Source organism: Orycteropus afer, unplaced genomic scaffold (genome assembly GCF_000298275.1).
Source record: "Orycteropus afer afer isolate SDZICR_OR568_19922 unplaced genomic scaffold, OryAfe1.0 scaffold00248, whole genome shotgun sequence".
NCBI classification, from domain to species: domain Eukaryota; kingdom Metazoa; phylum Chordata; class Mammalia; order Tubulidentata; family Orycteropodidae; genus Orycteropus; species Orycteropus afer.
The window spans coordinates 3,274,716-3,284,831 of record NW_006921835.1 but is presented as its reverse complement, the minus strand read 5'-3'; the positions used below and the strand labels follow the sequence as shown (position 1 = coordinate 3,284,831).

At 36.6% G+C, this 10,116-nt stretch overlaps 1 protein-coding gene across 1 annotated transcript in view; it reads right to left on the bottom strand.

The window, feature by feature from the left end:
- Window positions 1–10,116, bottom strand: part of LOC103204430 (serine/threonine-protein kinase TNNI3K) — a 661,050-nt gene that overhangs the window by 355,041 nt on the left and 295,893 nt on the right. Inside the window, exons 12-13 of the mRNA XM_042782150.1 lie at window positions 7,382–7,476; window positions 6,648–6,797 (exon numbers count right to left, since the gene is read on the bottom strand). Coding sequence (XP_042638084.1) covers window positions 6,648–6,797; window positions 7,382–7,476 — 245 coding nt within the window. The remainder of the gene's footprint in view (window positions 1–6,647; window positions 6,798–7,381; window positions 7,477–10,116) is intronic.

Here is a 10,116-nt window from a genome sequence, read left to right as displayed (position 1 = left end):
GGGAAGGCCTTCAACAAGATGATTGACACGGTGGGTGTGATGATGGGCTCAAGTATAGCAGGGATCGTGGAGGTGGTGCGGGATCAGGCAGTGTTTTGTTCTGCTGTCCATGGGGTCACTATGAGTTGGAGACAACTCGACAGCACCTAACAACAACAACAAACCACCATTTTTATTGAGAATCTGTTATGGGCCAGGCATTTCACATCTTATTCCTAAACCTCATAAGAATATTGTAAAATAGTTATTAATTTTCTCATTTTAAATAAGAAGATATAGGCTGAGAGATGTTAAATTACTTTCCCAGATCAATATGTAACAAGATTGGAATTTGGACTTACACATATCTGATTGTAGAACATGTGGTAGGAAGTTAAGATTGTACTTTATATACTCCTGAGGCTATAATTGGAAAATAGATTCAAAAGATCCTTAAGACCAAAAAAAAAAAAAAATCAGTTATGGGGCTATTAAAGTAGATCAAGAGAGAGATGATGAAGATCTGAATTAAAACAGTAATAGTTAAAAATAAAAAGAGGGTGGATTCAAAATCTACCTATGAAGTAAAATAAACAAGACCCTGTGATGAAATTGATATGAGAAGAAGTTTGAGGGAGAAGAAGTAGGCAAGCATTATTTCAGATTACCTGATCTGAATAACCTCAAATAAGACAATCTCTGCTTGGCATCAACCCTCCACTAACAGCTCTGGGGCTTGGGCACATGTGACTTACCAACTCTAAGTCTCAAACTCTTTATCCATAATAGATAATATTAATTTATAGGGTTATTTTGGAAATTTTATTATACCAAACTGTAAACTTCTTTAGAGCAAGCACATGGCTTTAGATAGATAGATAGATAGATAGATAGATAGATAGATTGGTAGATTGATAGGTAGATAGATGTAGATGTAGATATAGATATAGATATAGATATAGATATAGATATAGATATAGATATGAAAACCAAACTCACTGCCTTCGAGTCGGATGTGACTCACAGCGACCCCTCCCTGGGTTTCTGATGTGATATTGCTATGGAAGTAGATTGCCCAACCTTCCTTCCAAGGAGTGGATGGTGGAATTGAACTGCCAGCCTTCTGGTTAGCAGTCAAATGCCTTAGGCATTATGCTACCAAAGCTCCCATACATATATTATACACACACTTGTATGTCACGTAAAATTTACATAAAAGACTAGTTGCTGTTGTATTATTTCTGACTCATGTGTGTCAGAGTAGAACTGTGCTTCATAGGGTTTCAAATGGCTGACTTTTCAGAAGTGATAGCCAGGACTTTCGTCTGAAGACTTGAATCTTTATTCTTCCAGTGAGCAGCCGAGCATATTAACTAACTGTATCACCCAAGTAATCCATAAATCATGTAATAAGTGCTTAATAAATTTAACTTTTTTGTACTAGGAGCTCTGGTAGCACAGTGCCTAAGGCATTTGACTGCTAACCAGATTTCTACTAGCTATTTCAATGTACATGGTTACTTGCATAGGTATTATTATTTTAAAAAAATATTTTTTGTGTTATCTTCCCTACAAAAATGTAAATTCCTTCAGTTCTAATGAGAGCTGTTATATTTTATTTATTTGTTTTTAATAGAAAGGCTAGTGAACATGAAGAAAGGTAATAAGTGTATACAAAGTCACAGACGAAGTTAGCGATGGATCTTTAAATGTTATCTAAATATGTTGGTTCCTGTACCCAGATCATTCTAGCTCATTAACTGGGTTTACTAAACTAAGTAACTAAATTCCAAATAGGTTATAATTCAATTTAGAGGAATCCTGGGAGTTTAAAATCTATTGGTGAAAAATTGTCAAAACATTGAATGAATTCACCCTTTTTCTCCTCCTCCTCCTCTTCTTACAACTATCATCTTTCAGTTATTTATTTTTTTTCTACTGGCTGAAAACAGCAGAAAATCATGACTGTAAGACTTCATTACTTTTGCAGAATACACTATGGTACATTTACTATAAATAATTCCCACCATACTACACTTGTCAAAAGGAATGAATGAAGTATACATCATGGCACAAGACCCTTGATTTTTATTGTTTTTGCTCACTTACTCACTAATTCTCTAACTCCAGCTCCCTGTCACTGTGAATTAGAGTCGTTTTGCTGTATACAGATATTGTATTCTGGGTAATTAGATATTGGGATAGGAGTCTCTGTAAATTACTTTAACTGGTGTCAGTACTGAAGCAAATAAGAAGTTTTTAGTTCTGTTTCTAGTTTGGGTTATTTTCTGACCCTAAACAGCCTGACATAAAGGAGTGCTTTTCTTTGTCAAAGGCAGCCTTTTCAAATATAACTGCCAGACACACTATTGAGCTATGAGTTCAATTCTAATTGGCTGAGATCTTTTCAATTCGGCAGTTTCATCTTTAATGCAATGGATGTAAGATTATGTGGAGGTCTTTTCAATGGGTTTTCCATACTGGTGATTAGGGCAAAGGATTTGAACATAAGCAGGCTGCTGGCTATTTCTTCTGGCCAATTTAAATTGATTCATAGAAGTCCTTTGTACCCCAGGGAAAAAGCAGAACAAATTCAAGTGAGTAAGACAGCTATTGCTACAGTTTCAGATGGAATAGTAGAAAAGAAGAGGGAGGGTATTTGGGGAGGGAAAACACTCTAAATTTTGTAAAATTGGTGCTCTAGGCAGACTGGCAGAGAAATATTGAAATTTAACCAATAGGATTCTATACAATATCAAGGTCACCAGGAAAATTATTTCCAAGATTGATTTTGATCTCGTTGGGTTAAAAGGGCTATGTAAATAGAAAGCATTCTTTATATGTGATTCCATAGGGAGCCACAGTGTGCAAACTTTTTTTTTTTTTAAGTCAACTATTCCTGAATCTCAAAGTGTCACTAAATGTGTCATATCAGAATAGCAGAAAGGAGGTGAGTGAAAATTTTAGTTTAGGTGAAAAATCTTGCTTAGAATCGGGGTCAGAGACAAGGTGCTGTTGAGAATTACTACCTTCTGTGCAGAAAGTAGACTAAGATGAACAATTCAAATTGGGTATATACCAAAATAGTCTTTTACAAATAGATTGGCCCTCATCATGAAGGTCCCTTCTGATATTACTTTCCAGTGAAAGGATAACTGACCTTCTAGTTAGCAGCCAAATGCTTTACCTTCTATGCCCTCATGGGTATAGATATAGATAAAGATATAGAGTGGCATAGAGGGTAAGGCATTTGGCTGCTGCCTAGGTCAGTGCTTCAAAACCACCAGCTACTTTGTGGGAGAAAGATGAATCAATCTGCTTGCACAAAGATTTACAGCCTTGAAAACCCAGTGGGGGTTGCTATGAGTCAGATTCAACTCAATGGCAGTGGGTTTGGTTTTGGTTTTTGGGAGAGGAGAAGGTATATGATGAACCACGATAGGGACATTCCTACATCATCTCTATTGTATAAAGAGAGAACTCCATATGAAGTTTTTGTGGTTCTTCACCTCCATCTCCAAGCTGCTCAGGAGAACTCTTTGTAGTATGCCACATCAATTAATTTGGTGACTCCCCCTCTAAGGGAGAAAGAAAAACATTTATTTATTCAAACAGAAGAGGGAGTGTGCACCATTGACAATACTGTAACAAGGCCATTTAAATCCTTCCTGAACACATGAAAACAATGCAACTTTTCTCTAGCAAGAGAAAAGAGCAACAATTTCATTTTGTTGGTTTGACTTGTTTTGCCCTAGAACATATGCAAAACATCCATCTGTCTCCTGGGTGCTAACATTCAATTTGTTAAAATTTGTAGTAATAATGAAATGCAACACTGATGCCTGGCATATTAGATGAACAAATAAAAGTGACAAATATGGCATATGCTGTAGAGACTAGTGGGCAAGTCCTCTAAGCTAAAATATTTTTGTTCTTGCTACTGTTTGGTAGGAAACCTAAGCAGTTTATACAATGATTTGTGGCTTCATAAAGTGTAGAATTCCACACAACAAATAAATAAAAATCAGCTTCCAACTATCACTCTCAATCAACTAAAAACAAAGCCGACTCCCATGAAAAGCTAGCTGCAGCAGCTATTTCTGAACTGCTTTCTGGAAGGCTTATGTTTTGTTACCAGTCTTGCTTTGAAAATCAAATTTCTTGAGTGATTCTGTCTGAGAATCACCTGTATAAAAGCAATGGGTTGAAAGTAGAACTCAGTAAGGCCTCCTGAGGTTTCAGGATATGTGAGATTTGATACTCAGATATAGAGCTACATAGTTTTTTTTTTTTTTTTCTTGTATACAAGATAGAACACCTTTATACCTAACAGAAGTGAATCCATATATTCATAAAAATACATGTTCATGAATGTTGATAGCAGCAAATTTTTTTAATAACATAAAATTGAATATTATCAAAATGCCCATGAAGAGTAGATTTAATAAATAAATTATAGTATAGTTGCACAACATTATACTATATAACAATAAGAACAAGCCATCTATATCTACCTGCAACAATATGGATGAATTTCATGAATAATTGGACAGAAGAAGCCAGATGCAAAGAAGTAGTGAACATACCACAGCATTCCAATTATATAAAGGACAGAAAGAAGCAGAACTAACCCCTCCCACAGAAGCTGGGGATTACTCTTTAAGGGAGTGATTGTAAGAGGATGTAAGTGAGGCTTCTTGGTATTGGCAATGTTCAGTTTCTTCATTTGAATGTTGAGTATGTTCTGTTTGTGAAAATTCATTGAGTTGTACACTGATGATATGCATGGATAGATATGTGTTTGTACATGATATTTAAATTACAAAGCATAACGGGTCTATCTCACTTATTCATTCATCTCTATTAAAGTAATGCATATATCATTTTTCTCACTAGCCATTTCAAATCTCTACATTTTTACTTCTCCTTCTCTATACACTTACAACAGCTTCCTGTTTCTATTCATCAAGGACCATCTCTCTTTTCATTAATGACTTTCATACTCCACTTTAAGCAGAAAACTTTTTAGACCAACTTGGTAAACTGAGAAATATTCCAGTTCAGCAATTAGTTTTTTTAGGATTCTAACTTTAAAGACAAAAATATTTTTCTTGGAGAAAAATGTGGCATAAAACTCAAAATCATAAAAAAGATCAGGCTTACTGGTCTGATAGAGACTGGAGAAACTCCTGAGATTATGACTTCTAGCCACCCTTGCAGCCTGGAATTGAACTCGCTCCCATGGCTTGCAGCCAAACAATAGACAGGTGTATAAGGTGAACATTTACACAAGGTAGGTCTACTCCTTAGAACAATCAACCATGGGAGATCAGAAGGCAGTATTTGCACAGGGAGATAGCTCAGAGGGCAGGAATGCATAGGAAAGAAGGACACTGGGGAAAAGTAACCACAGGGAGGGAGTGAGAAGAGAACTGTTACATTATGGGGATTGTAATCAATGTCACGAAACAAAATGTGTATTCGAAAATGTTGAATGGAAAATGAATTGCTCTGTAAAACTTTCCCAAACCATATTAAAAAAATCAATTAAATATATATATGTATATGTATGTGTGTTTGTGTGTGTGTGTGTGTGTATATATATATATATTTTTTTTTTTCTTAAGTACTTAAAACATCCTAAAAAGACAACACAGGCTTCAAAATATTTTAAATTAAAATATTTCTTAAAACGCTGGCATATTTTACAGTATTTGTGATTTCAAGGACAATGTATACTATGCTATACTATTCCATGTCACCCAAAATCCTGATTTCCTTAGAAATACACATACACACATCTCACTTATGAAGTATAATATATCTTAATAAGAATAAGATGCCTATTTCACCTTCTGTCTCTATTTTTCTCTCCCTTAAAATGAGTAATTTATTATTAATTATCTTTTCAAGATCTACTACTACTAACACTGTTGTCATTACTGAAATAGCAATTATTGGGTACTTATTTTGTGTCAGCCATGTTCTAAGCAATTTACACAAATTTTCTCATTTAATCTTTGCAATCTTGTAAAAGAGAATTTGCTAATATCCTCATTTTTCAGGTGAAGAGACTGAAGCTCGTAGAGTTTAAGTAACTTGATCAAGGTCAAAGAACATGTATGTGGCTTAATTCAAGCCCAGGTGTTCTCACTTCAGAGCTTGAGCTCCAACCATTTGGAGCTCAATAAGTGTATAGTTACACTACAATTACTGGCTCTCTTACATTTTTCTATAACAGCATGGTCAGCACCGTTACATCTGACAAGTTTCCTTTTTTTCTTTGTATTTGTTTTTGCTGTTTTTTCATTTGAGTCCACATCAAAATCTTCCATAAATGATAAAGAGCAGCTCTAAGTGTCCTCTAAGAATGCAACGAAGTGTCCTCTCATCATTACCTACCATCATTTTGTTTCTTTAGCACCTAAAAATGAGATGGCTCATTCCCATTTTAAAATGCAAATGTGGAGCTCATGAGCATCCAGGAATATCCTTCTCTAATGATGGCCTATTGGACTCTTTGATCCACATCACTAGAGACTCAAATATAGTCTACAGAGAAAGTGGGAGTAGACAAGTCATGCAAGCAAAGGAGTTATTGATGAATTGACATAGCTATGCACACAGTTCAATGTACCACTACAGAGATACAGTGATTAAAAATATACCTTTTTCATAAGCCCACATCAAACATGTCTGCTCATCTTTTTCACCACTAGACCTGTTGGGATCACAGGCTACCAGATTCATATCAGCTCCATTATCCAATAAAAACTGAACCAGGCGGATGTGACCGTGGTAACAAGCAGAGTGTAGTCCTATAATAGAAAGGAAGAACAAAAGAAAGAAAAAGGAAAGTGAACTCTAATTTTCAAAATCAGCCATCATCACATAATAGGATTGTTGCTAGAAATAGAAAATGAGAATTAATTTCTCTGATAAAGAATTAATTTCATTATTGAGTAAGTAAGACAATACTTTAAGCCAAAGAAGTATTCTATATTAATCAATTTTCTACATAGATACACTTATATCAGCAAAATTCCTAGTATTTCTACATCCACTGTAACTATAAAGAACAAATGTTAGTATATTTACACAAGTGGAAGAAAAAAGACTCCAAATAGGTATATTTTTTAAAGGTAGAGCAGTGTTGTCAGTCTGTCCCCAGTGTGGCCATCAAGGAGGTACATTTTTGTACATAATTTTAAACAGTATTGAAAGTGAACAAAAGTCCAAAAACTGGTCTGCTTGTTATTATTCCCATGCATCATCAGTTCTAAATTAGGCCATTTGATAAAGTACCCTTCTCTACTGGGACTAATCACTCTCACCACCCCTCCTCCCTAGGTATACCACTGTTCTTGAGCATGTACTGGTGATGTTTTCACCACAGTCTTACCTGTGTGCCCATCCCTTCCTTGGTGGTTAATGCTTATGACATTCTGATCAAGAAGAAATTTAACCAGGTCAATGCTCTTGCCATAGGTACAAGCACTGCAAAAACACAACATAAAGGAAAACAGAAGACTTTGATTCACCCAGATGAATTCATCTTAGTCATACACTAGATGCTGGTGTGTGTGTACAAGTGCCAAACAGATAGAGAATGGAGAGAGAAGGAAGGAGAGAGAAGAAAAGTGTAACAAAAAAACAAGCCAATACTGTCTTTCAAGATTAAATAAAGTGTGTCAATAGAGTAGGAAAATCCTGAAGATTCACACACTGAGGTCTTCCAGGAAGGAGTGCTGTAATATGTGTGATATTTTCTTATCAAGTATTTCCTATGACATTAATTCTTTTTTCATAAAAGGTGGGACATTAATTGAAAGAGTTTCAAGTAGTTTTACTGTCAGAACATAGGAAGTACAATCAAGTGGTAGATCCAAGAGGACCCTGAGAGCTTTATTCAAACACAGATTACAGGAGACTGAAATTATTCCCCAGAAAAGTCATCCACTGTCTCTCTTGACACTTTCTTGACCAGCAGCTGATATCTCAAAGCTTTCTTTTTACTGATGGAGCACTACGGTCCAGTCAAAATCCAGATTCAACTACCAACTCCACCATGTACTAACTAGATTTCAAGCAAGTCTTTTTATCTCTTTGATTTTTTCTTTTACTACACATAAAATAACAGTGAATAATGCTTTATCTTCCTGTCTCACATTGAAAGGAGATGTTCAAGTGAATTAATGCTTACAGAAGCACATTACAAGCTATAGAGGACTGTTCATTGTCAGCTCCTTCCAGTTGGGAGGTAGTTTTTGAGGAAAATTTTAACATACTCTGGACTCAAAAAACATTATTGTTATAGATAATTTTACACATAACTAGATTTGCTGAAGCAATTAATTGAAATTCTTATTTCTACTGTTTACTGGAAAAGCTAAGATACATAGAAAAAAAAGTGGATTTGTGTGAGATGAACCATGCCTCCACCACCTGTCAGTCAGTTGGTCACACTGTGGTGGCCTGCATGTTGCTGTGATTCTAGAAGCTAAACCACTGGATTTTAAAAAACAGCAGGGTCAGTCATGATGGTGTACTGTTTTTAATGGAGATTCCAAACTAAGATACACTAGGAAAAAAAGCTTGGCAATCTGCTTCTGAGAATTAGCCGTGACAGCACCATGGACCACAACAGAATATGGTCCTGAATAGTGCTGGAAGATGAGCCCCCTACTTTGGAAGACACTCAAAATTCACAGTGAACACAACAATAGACTCAAGTACACATGATGGTGGCACCAGGCTGGGCAACATTTCCTTGTAGTCTGCAATGATGTGATAGAACACCATTAGTTGGAGGCAAGTTGTGTTGTTGTTAGTTGCCATCGAGTCATTTCCAACTCATAGTGACCCCATGTACAGCAGAATGAAACACCTCGCAATCCTGCACCAGCTCCATGATCTTTGCTATACTTGAGCCCATTGTCGCAGCCACCATGTCAGTCCATTTCGTTGAAGGCTTTCCCCTCTTTCGACGACCGCCTTCCCCTCTTTTGTCAACCCTCCACCTTGACAAGCATGACATCCTTCTCCAGGGAATGGTCCCTCCTGACAACATTACCAAAATAGGTGAGATGGAGTCTGGCCATTCTCGTTTCCAAGGAGCATTTCGGCTGCATTTTACCCAGGACAGATCTGTTAGTTCTTTTAGCAGTCCATGGTACTTTCAGCATTCTTTGCCAGCACCACAACTCAAAAGCATCAACTCTTCTTCAGTCTTCCTTATTCGTTGTCCAGCTCTCACATGCATACGAGGCAATTGGAAATAGCATGGCTTGTGTCAGGTGCACCTTAGTCCTCAAGGAGACATCCTTGCTCCTCAGCATTTGAAAGAGTTCTTTCGCAGCCAACCTGCCCAGTGCTAACATTGTCTAATGTCCTGACTACTGCTTCCGTTGGTGTCGATTTGTAGAACCAAGCAACGTGACTTCTTTGACAACCTCAATCTTTTCTCCATTTATCGTGATGCTGTTTATTGGTCCAGTTGTGAGGATTTTTGCTGGAGCCAAGTCAACAGACAACAACAAATCATGTCTAGTAATGACTACTATCTCTTATTTATTTATTTATTGACTAGTAATTATCATAATTTTTCCTTGTAGTTTCCCTCATATCTCTTCTTTTGCTATCACTTTTTCATTGGTAATACTCTACTTAGTAATGAGTATTAGTAATACTCATACCAGGGAGGTATGAGGTTTGCCATGGGTGACTAGAAAGAGCTAGCATTAGGCACAGTCACATCAAAATCATGGTTAATGGAAGGGCATAGGAACTCAGTTGTAGAAGAGGCAGTTCACTGAGTCTTGCTATTTATGGCTTTACCCAAACCCTTTTTCCTTAATGGAATCCCAACCATCCTTCACCCAGCTGAACTATTACTCCCTCTAAAGATATCTTCTCAAGCCCCAAGAGGACATGGCTGTACCCACTGTCTCCTTGTCACTCTAGTCTTTCCATTGTATTCTGGAAATGGATCAACTCCATCTACCTTGATAACTTTAAAACTGGAGTTCTTTAAGGAGGGAAGGAATTATGTCATCTTAATGTCTCTCTCTCTATTGGGAGCTCTGGTAGCATAGTGGCTAAGGCATTTGACTGATAACCAGAAGGCTGGTGGTTCAA